General features: G+C 35.3%; 1 protein-coding gene and 1 pseudogene across 1 annotated transcript; both read right to left on the reverse strand.

Moving 5' to 3' along the window:
• Nucleotides 1-10,317: 10,317 nt before the first annotated feature.
• On the reverse strand, nt 10,318-12,439 carry LOC112723840 (inactive protein kinase SELMODRAFT_444075-like; annotated as a pseudogene).
• A 2,127-nt stretch (nt 12,440-14,566) lies between these two features.
• On the reverse strand, nt 14,567-15,355 carry LOC112721206 (exosome complex component RRP41 homolog). The gene is made up of 5 exons (XM_072205934.1): nt 15,337-15,355; nt 15,162-15,232; nt 14,920-14,994; nt 14,695-14,784; nt 14,567-14,605 (listed from the first exon to the last, which is right to left on the reverse strand). Exons 1-5 carry the CDS (start codon nt 15,353-15,355, stop codon nt 14,567-14,569), a joined length of 294 nt encoding a protein of 97 aa, XP_072062035.1.
• Between the last annotated feature and the right edge of the window lie 224 nt (nt 15,356-15,579).

Here is a 15,579-nt window from a genome sequence, read left to right on the forward strand (position 1 = left end):
CTGCTGAGGTTGGTGCTGTTCCACCACCAATGTTCCTATCTTTTTCCATCTTATGCTGATTTTTCACACTGTCATGTCTTTTGTGCTGATCCCAAAGCAAACACCACAGTCCATTACAAATGCATGAGAGTAACATAGTTTATAAATCCATAACATAATATGACGGATCAGCATACAACAAATGTCTAGACATAGTTATAGTATGAGATACCTTAGGGAGGATGCTGCTGATATTCGTTTCTGTATAATCGTCTACTGGCTCCTTTGGGATTCTACCAGGAGCATTAGGACAACTTTTGTTGTAGTGCCCTGTCACACTTCAGTTTGAACACTTTCTCTGTTGCTTGAATTTTGAGTTTTTCTTGGGAGCTCCCTTACTCTTCACCACCAATGGGTCACCAACACAGTCATCGTCTAAGTTAGCGTTACGTGGATTTTCACCTCGCTTTTGGAGTTTTGTAATTGTGTCGACAACACTATTCATTACTTCGACAAAATCACTTGAATTCTTACAGGCCAAATCCATCAACCTAGAACACTCAGCACCTAACACACCCAAACGACACTTTAGTACCTTATCAGAATCACTTGGATCATCGACGTTTGACTTCATGAAGTCACTCTTGGCATTCTTCGTCCAACGCTTGCACACTAAGCTTTCTGGAATAACTTCAACGTGTTGGTGCTTTAGGCAGGCGAATATATGCATGCAGGGAATTCCTCTATTTTCGAACCACAGACACTTGCAACGGAGAATCCCCCGAACTCTGTCAAACTCAACCACATGATGAATCTCTGGCACTCCAAAAATGTTACACTTGAAGTATAGTTTTCCACCATCCTGAATTACCAACTCTGTATTCATTGCACAAGCATCCTCAATTTTCTTCCTGACCTCCCGAAACATGTTACGAGTGAAAGTCTTTGCAGCAAAATCTTCAAGTGTCGGCAAAGAAGTCACAAGTACTGGAGCGGTATATTTACTATTGAACTCTGCGACTCTTTCATTGTTCCTGTAATGGCTAACCACGGTCTCCATGTTATTGATGAATTCAAGAAGGGTATCTTTCTTTCTCACATATGCTTTTATTAGAGAGTTAATCCCTTCACACTGGGATGTTGTCCTGATTCGCCCAAAAAATTGGTCCCTCAAATATGCAAGAGCCCATAGATTCCTCATCTCATAGGTTTGGACGACCCAAGAGTTGCTTGATAAGTTATACCTGTCCACCATGTCTTCCCACCTGACCTCAAACTCTTCAACACTCACATTGGCATAAATCAATTGCTTGAAGTCCATTAGAAATCCATTGTTCTTAACCTTCTCGCATGCATTCCTATGTAAGTGCCATGCACATAGTCGATGTGTTGCAGAAGGAAAGACCTGTTTAATTGCTTCTCTCATTGAAAGATCTCCGTCGGTGACAACTGCCGTAGGGTGTTTACTCCCCATTGCTTCCAAAAAAGTTTCCAAGAGCCACTTGTATGAACCAATATCCTCATTAACAAGAAGACCACAACCGAATATGACGATCTGCCCATGATGATTGCTACCAAAAAATATAACAAGTGGTTTATTGTAGACATTCCTATTGTAAGTCGAATCAAATGTCAATACATCCCCAAAGCACTCATAATCAATGCGGCTAGTCCCATCAGCCCAGAACAAATTTTCTAATCGATTCTCATTACTTAATGTGTACTTGCCAAAGAAATAAGAATCGTTCCCAGCTTTACCTCTCAGATAGCTTATTGCAGCATTTGCATCACCACCCTTCACCTTTTCCTTCCTATATTGAGTAATGAGGTTGTACATGTCTTTTTGATTGAATGGCAAGTTTGCATATCCACCTTTTTGAGCAGCCAAGTATCCCAAGATGTGACAGGTCCTGATGCCTATGTCGTGCAAATTCTTCGCCTGAGCTTTATCCGAGACACTGAATGTGCGATACTCAGGCATCATGGTAACGTCGAGTGGAGCAACTAATTCATGAGGGTGCTCTTCGTAGAACGAAACAACCTTCCATTGCTGAATTTTTGTATCTAGTCTTGCACGAATTCTAGCCGGGCAACAACTTCGAGTTAGGGGTCGGTGGTCCCTGATTCTTTCGTCCTTTTTAACCACTTCCTTTCTTGAGCCCGCCCGATTGCAAACAATTTGGCGCATAATTACGGAACCATCACTATCGCGTCTGACTTCATCCAACCTCACAGCGAAACCATGTATCATTGCATAAGTCTTGTAGAATCGATAGACAGCTTCCTCATCTGTAAACTGAAGTTGCATGATATCTTCTCGTGACAGCTCTGCTGTTCTCTTATCTTGAGGTCTATCTTCATCAGCCTCTGAATCGTCGTCTAAAAAGTCTAGATCGTCTCCTCTAGGGAACCCAACATCGGAGTCTGATCCGAAAAAATCGCTATCCGACGGATCCATCTCCCAAAAACGAAGATACACCTCCAATTTATAAAAAAAACAAACACATCACGACACAATTAACATTTCACAGATATGTAGACTACAAAAATTATCACTAATTCACATAAAATACAGCAACACCTTTTAAGGAACTAAAAGTTTTTAATACAATCCATCCAATTGTATTTACTTTTATGTCCCTCATTTGGTTGACTATCTTCTTTGTATCTTAAAGATCTAAGCATAACAACATATATTTAGATTAATTTTTTTTTAAAAATGAGCATCAATGATTTCATCACTTTAGAATTTCATTTGTAATGGTCTGTACGAAATAGAATGACATTCTCACCAAAATTGAGGTGGCTACGGTGGTTGGCGTGGCTGCAGTGCTGCGGGCAGCGGGGCTGGGTAAATGGGTGGGTAGAGCTTGATTGCCTTTTTCTTTCAATTTCAGAGAGGAATGGGGCTGAGGTGCATTGAGTTTCTGCAAAATGATAAAAAAATATAACTTAACTTTTTTAATGCTTACAGAAATTATATATCCAGTCCTCTTATAAAAATATTTAATTACGAAGTTGTCCTATTTTAGCTAAGATATTAACTCAAACTAAAACTAAACATCCATAATAATTAGCATTAAATCATATCCAGATTCAACATGTATAGCATTTAGTTCAGTTAATACAAGTAACTACATTTATCCCATAATACATCACTAACCAATAATAAACTGTTATTTAAAATATCCAAAAATTATGTGCATTTATTTCATCCAAGCCTATATAAATCAGACTTCAGTTCTATACTTTGTTCTTTCTTAGTATAAACAATTCGATGGAGTCCTCAATAAATCTATGTTCTACACAATTCAAATAAGAGACAACGGAGTATCAATTTAAGACGCATCCATGTCCCAGGTTCCCCTCACCTTTTTTTATTTTTAAATATCATTTCTTTTCTCAGTAAGAGCATAAGTAAAACTACATTAAATACAATAAATCAGAGGAATGAAAGAGTCAAAATAATGTCATAGTCCGTACTCCATATAATATCCTCACTACCTGAATATAGTATGCTGTCTAGTTGAAAATGTGTACTATAATATCGGTGCCCAAGATTCAGAAAAGAGTTCATATAGTTACAGTTTTCAGGATCTCATCCTCTAACATGCAAGATGATTATTAGGTATACATAACATCAGCTAGTAACAAGAAGAGTGTGGCATTCTTATGTCTAATACATTTCAAACTCTTACCGAATCTTACCCTTTGCAATTCTGGAAAAGTTTACTCTATATCAAGTAATGAATTCATATATACTGGATTAAACTGCAAAAATTAAAGGAAAAAAAAAAACCACGTGCAAAAGCACCATTCCTAGAGGATGTAATTTATACAGTCTAACATAATAAATGCATCCATGACCAATTACACGACTTAATCTCGTGACCTTAAGGTCATACAAAGATAACTCAACCATTGCTCCAAGACATCTCTTTTATCAAAATGCAAATAGTTGAAGATAAATTTCAAACCAGCATAACAGCACCTTTTCTGTTTGTTGTACAGTATTGTAAGACCTCGTGTAATGCCACTGGTTTGATATCTAACACTACCCTCCAACCAGGTTACAAGAGTAGGATCAACAGCTGCAAGAAATGCGGTGGGGTCATGAAGGTAAACCCCTGCACAGAAAAAAACACATACATTAGAAAAAAAAAAGAAAAAAAAAACAGGTTAAAGTCAGTATAAAATGCAGAGGCAGCAGCTGAAAAACCAAGGATTTTCCCGTTTCAGAAACAGAAACGTCCACCCAAAACATGTTATAGTTGTGAGCTCAAGTAAAAGATAACTATAACAACAAGAAAATATTATAATTACTATAAGTGGATTATATTAATTTCACAGATTTGAAGTCAAATTCCATCTACTTGTGCAGAGACCCAATTCAACAAAGCAACCGTTGCTTACCAACTTTTCGTTTTTCTATACAGCAACTCGCTGACAAATGCTTTCCATAATCCCACGTAATCATCTTTTAATATTTGGTACACAACGCTTACTCTTTCTGTCACTAATTAATTGCAAGAAGATAAAATAAAAAAACAAAAGAAAACACCAACAACAACACGACATCAGCAACTATAACATGAAAAGTTCGGAAAAATAACACAACAACATCGAAGGTGTGTCTGATCAAAATTATATCTACTCTTATGCCAATTACATACTTTAATTCCAATAACTCAGTTCAGAACAAAATTAAAGGACATCAAGCAAACAATGAACAGCACAAAACTCAGGCTAGAATAAACCAATATAAATACTACAAAATGATTCCAAGTCACAGCAAACAGAATTCAAATTCCAGCTAACGAAGATCAAATTACAAAGTTAAGTAGTTAACCACAATACATGATTCCTATTCCCCAGTCACAGAAAATAAGACATGCAGAACTAAAAATCATGAACAACTTAGGTTAAGGATCTTAATGATAAAAAGTCTATTATTGAATAATGTGTATTTATTGATTCAAAATTGGTGTCTTAGGCATTAACAAGTTAACGACTGTGACTAGGACAAGTATAAAAGGATACTATAGGAGTATAGTAGATATAGTAGAAAAATTGATCTGATTAAAAACTATGATGAGTTAAATATCTCTTTAATAGAAGTTCCAATGATATACTGTGATAACTTCAGTGCAGTATTATTAGCTGTCAATCCTATTTTACATTATAAGTCTAAATATTTTAAGACATACTTGTATTTTTTTAGAAATCATGTAAATAACAAAGAAATCGGAATATACCAAATCTCAAAAACTGTGCAAGTGGATGATATTTTCACAAAGATTATACACTTATAAAACTTTCTACACTTCAGAGACAAACTTAGCATTAGTGATCAAGGTCAAATCAGCACAGCAACAGCAGTTTTCTAGAAAGCATAATTTAGAGATGATGAAGATCAAAGAAAAAAGAAATAGCTTAAAAAAAAAGAAAATTAGAGATAATGATAGGAGTTACGGTATGTATATATCTTAGTAAGGACTTTCTTAATTATAGTTAGTAATGGGTCAGCACAAATTAGTTATAATTAGCTTAGTTATAGCTAGAGGTTAGTAAGAAGGAGTACATGCTAACAACTTTTGTTAGTTAGTTTATAATAGTAATTTCCTTTCTCATTGTAATTCACTTGGCTTTCACCTCATGTCATAACAGAATCATCTCATTTTGATTGATTCAATGTATTTCTCAACCAATTCCTCTTCTTCCTTCTCTACCCTCTAAGGCTTGGGGTTTTTTATTTCAAACAAAATGATTCTAAGTCACAGCAAACAAAATTCAAAATACAGCTAACAAAAATTATGAGCAAGATTAAGTAATTAACCAAAACAAATTATTCCTATTTCCTAGTCACAGAAGATAAGATATTCAGAACCAAAAATCAAGCACAACTTTAAAATTTCAGAATTAGTAACCACAAGCATCAACAGCGCAAAACTCAGGCTAGAATACACACATAAATGAATACTATACAAATACAAGTTTCTTCAAATCCTCTACCAACTCTTTAGGGTTCAGTTGTAGCAAAATACAACACAAAATATCTGTCTAACCTTAATACTTATAAAATTAAGCATACTACAGAACAAGAGCAGTTGGATAAGAGGGCCACCATCAACACCGAAACAATCACAAGCATACAGAACATGTGAATATTATTATACCAAACATAATAATAAAATAGCTCTTCTAATGCATCTCCGAAAATATCCCAAATAAAGAAAACTACATAATCTGATCCACCTGGTTCAGAAAGCTACATACATTAGAAAAATTAAGAATCAACTAAGAGAAAAATAAAAAGAAAGCATGGTTGATTTGATTCAATTGACTGAGATGAAGAATCAAACAGGGCTGAAAAGCTGAGAGTTTAAATGTTAAACCTCAATATTCAAGTAACATGACTCCATTATTGTTATTATTACACCCTTCTGATGTCACAAATTCAATACATATTATGGTCCGTTGACACTAGTGTATTCACAACTTGGCCTCATCATTCTGATTCATACCTTAAGTAGAAGAAAAAGTCCCAATAAGCTTTCATTACAATTTTTTACAAAGAGTTGGGGCTTTGGTTCGGAGTTCATGCCATTGATAATTACGAGAGGCATGAAGCCGTGAATCAGTAACATAGGCAGTGCAAATTTTAACAAAGTTCACCACAATGAGTAACAACAAGCAAAAGCACTGAAGGAACACTCAGTAATATAGGCAGTTCAAATTTTAACAAACCTCATCATGATGATTAACAACAACAAAAAGAACTGAAAGAATAGTGAATCAGTAACATGGGCAGTGCAAATGTAAATTTTAAAAGTTATCAACTTAAAATTTATCATCAAATACAATCAGTGAGCAAAGCCAAGTATTCAAGCACTGACTGAGCATTCTGTTCTGATTCTGTGACTGAGACGCAATAAATTCAGCAACAAGTGCAAGTTACAGCAACAAATTTAACAAATCCTAGTAAAGTACCGATTTACAGCAAAAAGGCGAACTTATTGATTACCAATTCAGCAACATGCGGGAACACAGGGAGAAACATATGCAAATTAACCATGCACAGCCAGCTGTTTAATGCCTTTTTAATCAGAATAAACAACCAAAACTAGTGCATGGATGAAATGCACATAAAATCAGATGAAAAAACCAGTTTATAGAGGTCTTCAAGGAACTCAGACTATGTACTGGGTTTCATGTCATTGAATTTAAAAATGAATGAATGCTTGATGAGCTCAATTATCATTTCGCATACATATTACCATAGTTCTCACTCACTAACAATGTACCTCCTAATTGCCCATAAAACCCTTATCATAGTCATATCATATTTCCTTAAAAAATCAAAACGCATACATAAAATATTTATTAGTGTTTAACCAATGCAACCCATTAAGTCCTAACAAAATTAGAATTTAAATCAAAGGGATGCACTAATCATGGACTTCAACACCACATCTAACTTTCATAGAAAACAATCTCAAATACAATGATCACCAATATCCAGCAAATAAACAATAAATATACAGCAACAAGTTAGCAAATAAACAAGAACAAGACCTAAATAGAAAATCCAACAAATGAAGTCGCATCAACCAAACAATTTGACAAATTAGGATAACAGCAGCCCAACAATTTAGCAAATCAACTTAAGAAATTCAATAACAGAAAATCACAACAAAAAAAAAAGATAACACAAGAACACAAGAACAATTAGCAAATTAAGAAGTTCACAATAACAGTTTAAACATTTACCAGAAGAACACTAATGCAAGTGCAATCATCATGCTAACATGTTTTCTGCAAAGATGCTATTTGTACAGCTAAAATTTCCTAATTACTATGATCCAATTATTCTAATTTCACATGCAATCAACTTAATAAGTTTCTAAAAGCTAGAAAGTATAAAACCAACCAGAAATATGGTTAAAGCAATTCATCAAACATGTTGAGTGTGGTAAAATTAAAACGAAATAAGAGAATTCAAAGCTTGATTTCATCGTGATAGAGAAGAGAACATAACTTTTGTAACTTTAATTTAGTCTACCAAAACATCCAAACCAATACCAAATAAAATAAGTACTTATTGTAATATAAATCATAGGTTGCAGAGTTTGAAGAAGAGTATTGGTGTTGTGCGAGTGTATTGTCTGGTGGCGGGTTTAGGGAACTCACGGCGGGGACAAAAGAGAGCAGTTTGAAGGCTATGTGGAGCGCGCGGGTTGGTCGCAGAGTTTGAATTAGAGCATTGTGGCTTCCAGACGCACGCGAACTCAAACGGTGAACGGTGATTGAACGCGAACGGTGAACGCCGAGCGAACGCGTACGGCGAAGAATGCGATCAAAAACGCGAACGTGAACGGCAAACAAACGGCGACGGAAGTGGGGCTGAGCAGACAAAGACGACGGACGCCGAGGTCAAGGAAGCAACCGCGATTGGTGACAGCAAACAGGGGTTGAAGATTTGGAGCACGAGGGACGCTAGATGACGGATAGCGAACTGTGAGTGCGACGGACGGCGGCAGTATGACACTCATTGTGGCAGTGGTGTAGGCTTACAGTGCTAGGGTTTTGTGGTTGGGTTTGGGTGATTTCTTTAACTGAAAGAAAGAAACGGAGAAAGGGAGAAAGAAACGAATGAGCTTCCCTTTTTTTGTGTAAACCGGCCTGGTTCTGGTTCGATCCGACCGGTCGGCTTTTGTGCGGTTCAACGATTTTTTGCCGGTTTTTTAATTACCAGTTTTATATGCCTGCTCGGTCTGTTAGTGTTATTAGTTTGCGGTTAAACCGATCCGATCGACCGGTCCGTTCCAGTTTCGAGGTTTATTGTTGAGAACAAAAACCGCTATCAATTAAGCATCAACACATTTCGCGTTCAATAGTGAGGTTGCAATTTTTCATCTTTTTATTGCAATATTTTTTCTGTAGGAGCAGCATGAAAGAGGTCCTGATGGAGGACCATGCTCTACTCTCTTCATTGCAAATCTTGGTCCAAACTGCACTGAAGATGAACTGAGACAAACTTTCTCAGTGTGAGTTGTTGTGTCTATAGTAAAGTTGTTCATATTGGAGCAGTGCTGGACCTACTGGTTCTTGTTATATCTTGATCTTGCAATGTTCATCTTTCACTTGATTTTGAGTTTTTACTATCGAGCTTTAATGTCTTAAATCCATTTTCCAGGTATCCTGGATTCAACATGGTCAAAATCCATTCTAGAGGAGGAATGCCGGTTACATTTGCTGATTTTGATGTGAGTCATAGTTCTTGTTCAATCCCCTGTTGGTCAGTGTAGTAAATTTTTCTTGCTTACCCCTTATCAATTTACTAACCTTTATTCTTTTACAGGAAGTTGAACAAGCTACTAAGGTTATGGAGCAGCTTCAGAGCAGCATGCTGTCGTCGTCAGATCGTGGTGGCATGCACATAGAGTAACTTCTAACCTAATGGTTTCTATTAATTTTAGATACTCTAGCTAGGATTGATGTCTTATGTCCCTAAATATTTTCTTGTAGATACGCAAGGTCTAAAATGAGGAAGCATTAGAAGAAAGGGAAGCAAGCCAACCAATGAATTTATGTTGTCTGAACCCTCTCAGGATTGTCATCATCAGCCAACCAATGAATTTTGCTTCACATGATTCCTAGAAGTCAAGAATTCAAAAAAGCATAGGACATTGTCAACATCAGCCAACCAAGATTTTTTGGTTTTATCAATTGCTTCAAAATTTTAAGATTTTTAAAATGGATAAACTCTATCAGTCTCATTAACTGCTACTATATATTCAGCATTTTTTGCTTTTGTTTTGTCATGTCTATACTTACCTCTTTTTTAATTATGAGATATTGAGATTAGTGATATATTTTATAAAATATGAAGATATTGTGTCATGAGTTATGAGACTTGCATATATTAGAGTTTAGTGTACATTTTCATAAATAAAATGTTTCTGATATCATTCAAACTCAAAAAGGTGAAGTGTCATTATTAATTACCCTGTGATTTTAGTACCCTTCATAGATGCAAAAGGCTAACTCTGATTTGTATGTGTCGCTGTCCAAGTTGGTTCAGAACTTCATATGACAACCATCAAACCATGTTTGTTTGCTTCTCAACGCATGCATGTGCATGGACACGCACATGGAAAGTGAAAAGGGATAATTAAACCAACAATCTTTGAACTTAGAAGAAGCTACTCCATTTCATTTCATTTCAAGACCCCATAAACTCTCTCAAGTCAAAGAGGCCCTTTTAGGCACAATAGTGTGTACATGATTTTCCCTGAAGAATTTCAAAAACTTCTATATTTTTTTACCTATCCTACTTTCACCCTGCTATTATACACATGCAAAATTAGATCACTGCAGAAAGATAGATAGAAAGATGCAAAATTACAAAATAGGAGGGAAAATAAACATATTTAGCATAACAAGAAAAAAGCAATTCTCAATTTTGATCAAGTATCAACCCCTTTCTAAATGTCATCTTCACATGAAGTCCTTCTTGCTTTGTTGTCCCTATCCCAATATGCAGGCCTCTATTTGTCAAGAGATAGCTTCTCACTGAATGATTCAAGTGACTCCTCTAACAGAGGATCCCTGTAATGGTGCTGCCTCTGCAGCGGCTCCGACCAGAGTCGGCCACTCCGGTTTCCCACATCATAACTTGGAGTTGAAATGTAACTTGTGTCCATGACCATGTCGCAGTCCAGTATACGAAGAACCTTGAATAAACAAGCAGAAATAATTTTAAAAACAGTTAGGCAGGGAACATGGTCAAATTCAAAAACATGATCTAAACATGCAGCATTAGCTTTTCCTATTGATTTTAACTTAAAACAGAGTTTGATCAAATTATAATAAATATGTTATTGAGAATTCTTCAAAGCAATTTTTTCCAACAAAAAATAAGTTCAAGAACTTGTTTACCTGTGACATGCGTGGTCTAGAATGAGGATCTCGCCGTATGCATAATGATGCAGCATGCAACATGCAATATACCTCATTTTCTAAGTATTGGTTCCCCAGCCTTGGATCAATCAGTTCCTCAATGGCATATTCATCCAACAGAGGTCGTGCCTGTTAAATATCAAGACATTTACTCAAATTTCGACAAGACTGGGCATGAATAACCAGAAACATAAAAGGGGATTAATATAGGATTTCTGATTGTTAATTGTAGACATAGCCATACTTTAACTCTTAGGCAATGTTTGGTTGGGGATAAAATAAAGGGTGAAATTTTTCACAGAATGGTTCGAGTAAAAATTGCAAATATAACTTACCCACTCAGTAAGACACTGCTGTCCCTTAGGCCGCATGAGAGCCACAGCTTTTCTCCCTGTAACAAGCTCCACCAATACCACCCCAAATGAATAAACATCAGCTTTCTCAGTTATTTGGCCGCTTTGAGCATATTCAGAAGCCAAATACCTACACAATAACGACATATCTTAATTGTGAGTTCATATTTCTCAGACAAGTTTTGATTATGAAAACCATTCAGGACAAACACAAATACATACCCGAATGTTACAATTACTCGGGTTTCCACACCCGTGTCTCCATCAGGTTGCCACCTCGCCAATCCAAAATCACCAACCTTGAAATCACAATATAATGCTGTTAGAAAAATTAGGCATGTATGTAATCCAACTCAAATTCAGCATACACCAGAGTTTAGAATGTAATCTATACAAGACTCAGAAAATTCTGTCTTTTACATCCAATGGTAAGTAAATTTAAAAATGTAGATGGGTGGATATTCAAAAGTGAGGTAAAGGTGCCTTTTATAGTGTAAACTACAAACCTACAAGAATGCATTGTACAATAGGCAAGCACTACCATACCAGTGGTTCAAAATCATGAGTTATGAGAACGTTGTTAGGCCGCATGTCACGGTGGATAATGCATCCCACTTTACACTCTTCATGAAGATATCGTAACCCACAAGCAGCTCCAATGGCAATTTTTTGACGTGCAGCCCATTCTAATGGTTCTCGCTGTCTCCCTGAAATAGTTTGAAATATTAGACTAATTTATCATATCAGGAAAATATATGTCTTGTTTCAATCACTGTATTCAAAATAAAAAAACATCGTCACATTAATCCTACTTCACCACCTGCTTTTAGTTGGCATCAGATTAATAAAAATCAAAGTAGCAAACATAAGTATGATATTATAGTCTAGTGCAATTGAAAAAAATTCTGTAAGAACAGAAGTTCGGATGCAAGAGAGCAAGAGAAATCACCATATAAATGTGAATCCAATGATCCATTGCATATGTACTCGTAAACTAGTATCCTTCTCTTATCCTCTATACAGAATCCAATCAGCATAACAACATTTCGGTGCTGAGCACAACTCAGGACTTCTACCTCTGAGCAAAACTCAAGGTCACCCTGAGAACTAGCCAATTTATGTTGCTTGACAGCAATGACTTGTCCATCTGGTAGAACCCCTCTGTGAACGGATCCAAATCCCCCCTCAGCCAGGAAGTTGGCCTCAGAGAATCCACCAGTGGCAAGTTCTAACTCGGCATAGCTGAACCATCTTCAAGTCAGTCACTGACTTGCCATTATCTTACACAAGAAATTAAGTAAGTATTTCATGAATCAGTTTAACATGAAACCAACCCTTGAAACTATCTAACTAATACAAGGTTAGCATTGGCTGACGGCTCTGTGAGTTATGGTTAACAGATTGGCTTAGAACATGAGAGAGATTTGCTCTCGGTATAGGTCAGAATTTCTCTGACCACGCTCACTATCTCAGATTTTAGAACTATATCAGATTGAAGAAACAAAAAATCATGAAAATTTTCAGAACAATATCAAATCAATAACAAAATTTCCAAACAATATCAAATCAATAACAAATAAATTCAGAACTGTATCATAATTCAGGCAAATCAAATTCATGAAAAATAAGTTATAAAAAAAAACCTCAGGAGGGCAGTTCCATAACTGTTTTGCTAGAAAAGGGGAGTTGAGGGAAGGGCGAAAGCGAGTCGGCTGCTTGAGGGTGAGAACGACGGCGAGCGTACGGCTTCTTCGACGGTGAGAACGAAGGTTGGGGACTGGGGGGGCACTAGTGAGTAAAGCCCGCCTTCTTGGTTTTTATCATCGTTCTGCTTCTTCGTCGCCATTGAAGCCCAAGCTCTGAACTCTGAATGGGGATGATTGATTTTGAGTCTGAGCAAGCCGTGAGATAGCTACTATCATTTGAGCCGCAAACACAATATCACCAAAACAAAAGGAGTAGTCTGGGTGCTCTACAAGTTCCCAGATGCTCACAGTTTTTTCCGTTTTTTCTCCAGCAAAATTATCTTCATTGGAATTGGAAACAACTTTCCATTGTAGAGAGTTGAGTTGATTTTTTCTTTCAATTTCAGAGAGAAATGGGATCGGGGTGAATTGAATTTCTGCACAATGATAATAATATAATTTTACTTATTCATGTTTATAGAAATTATATGTTTATCTCTCTTGTAAAAATATTTAATTACAAAATTACCCTACTTTAGTTAAGATATTAATTCTTATTGAGTTAAATTAACTCAAACTAAAACTAAGCATCCAATTAAAACATGCCATGTCACGAGAGGTAATTTACATGTTGAAATAGAAAAGGGTTGGGTAGAACTCACCATATATATATATATAAAGCATAAATTGAATTATAACAATCCAATCTAAACACTATAAACCGTATAACAATATAGTTTTCTCTTTTACGCTTCACTCCAGTTATACTTTGATGCAACTTGCATTGTTGGATTGAAAGTTTGTTTAACCAAATGTTATAATTTGACTTGATTATAGAAATATTATGCATGGTTTAGTCAAATAAATAGAGCTTCTTTTGCTCAGGGATTCCACTACCAAAAATAGGGACTTAGTCACGGGAAAAATTTGTGGCTAAATTTTAAAAAATTCTGGCAATTATACTTTTGTAACAAATAAATATTCGTGGTTAAAGAGGGGGATACGTTTTTAATTAGTTACGCTTTTTACTCCGATGGCCACAATTTTAATATCTGTGAAAATATTTTGTTAGTCACAATTTTGGCACGCTCTTTTTCGTGGCAAAATAAAAGAATGCACAATAAAATAATTGTTTCTGCCACACTTTACTGGTGATAAAATTGGTCAGGTCGGGCTTTTTGCCACACTTTTTTTCGTGGCTAACGATAAAAGTTAAATTAAAAAAAATATCATAATAAAAATACTCCTTAATATAAAATTACATCATATAATATTAAAAAAAATAATCATATTTTTATACGTATTATCCATAGTATAAAAATATGAAATTAACTAATACTTAGTATTGAAAAGCAAATATCCTAGATTAAATGGGTTTAATATTAAAAAAAATTACCAAATAAAACTATTACAAAATAAATATCAAACTTTACTAAAATAATACAGAAACCTAAAAGCCTGAAAGTACCAAGACAAAATGAATTTATCAAGCTCTACATTTCTTGTTATACAGACAATCCACATGCAAAAATATTTTCAGGTAAATAGCAAAAATGACATATAACTTCAGCCACTGAATTATACACTTCATCGATACTCCAGTTGCTTTGTATGCTCCAATAAAATCTGCTAAGCAAGACATTAAGCTAAGAAATTAATAAGTCATTATTTGACTCTTTCGAGAATGATCAAAAAAATTAAGGTACAACACTTACTTCTCGGATATAATTTGTAACTGCTTTGCAGCCTTTAGATGTCAGTTTCATAACATTTTTCAAAATGTCAATTGATAGTTTAGAATCTATCTATAGCCAACAACAAAAGAAATAATTCATATTGAGATAACAAAAAAGAAAAGTCTGAAATTAACTTACATTATTGACTAAAAGAAATATAAAAAATAAAATAATGCCATAAAAATTAACCTAAAGAAGTGTAACTTTATCCAATTTTAGCAGAATTTCAACAATAACATCAGGACCTCTAGCACTGTCTTCTACATAATTTAAATCTGTCTATATTCATACAAGTCTCAATAATTACAAAGCCACAAAACTAAATCAAAAGTTGAACAGTTTAAAAGAAAACACAAACTTGAATTTAGCCAATTAAAAAATTAAAGTAAAATAGATGCATACCAAGCAAAGGGGTGCTATAAGTATCCAACACTATATGAAGTTACAAGATCATCCATGGGGATCCCAGCATCGGCAAGAGCCAAAGTTGCAGCATTGATGCATGCAGATCTAGTTCCTAGACAAGGAATATTAGGAAAAAGAGTTAGTGAATGGTCAAAAAAGTAGTCTTTTAAATACAAAAAGTAGTCAACAGTAAAAAAAAATTAACAACTTCATCACCGCCGATAGCACCTACCATTTTTACTTTATCCTTGAACTAAATTCTTTCTTAGTTTCAAATAAATAATTCAGTAAACAAACTGTCAATTTTCTTGATTAGAGAGAGATCATTAGGGTTGCAAAAAATTATCTTTTTATGAGACGTATTTTAAATAATCATAATATGCGGCTTACCTAAAAAATAGCTAAAATGCTTGTTTGAGAAGGGAAGAAATGGGTTGATCTGCAAAACCAATGGTAATG

Source organism: Arachis hypogaea, chromosome 11 (assembly GCF_003086295.3).
Source record: "Arachis hypogaea cultivar Tifrunner chromosome 11, arahy.Tifrunner.gnm2.J5K5, whole genome shotgun sequence".
Taxonomy (NCBI): domain Eukaryota; kingdom Viridiplantae; phylum Streptophyta; class Magnoliopsida; order Fabales; family Fabaceae; genus Arachis; species Arachis hypogaea.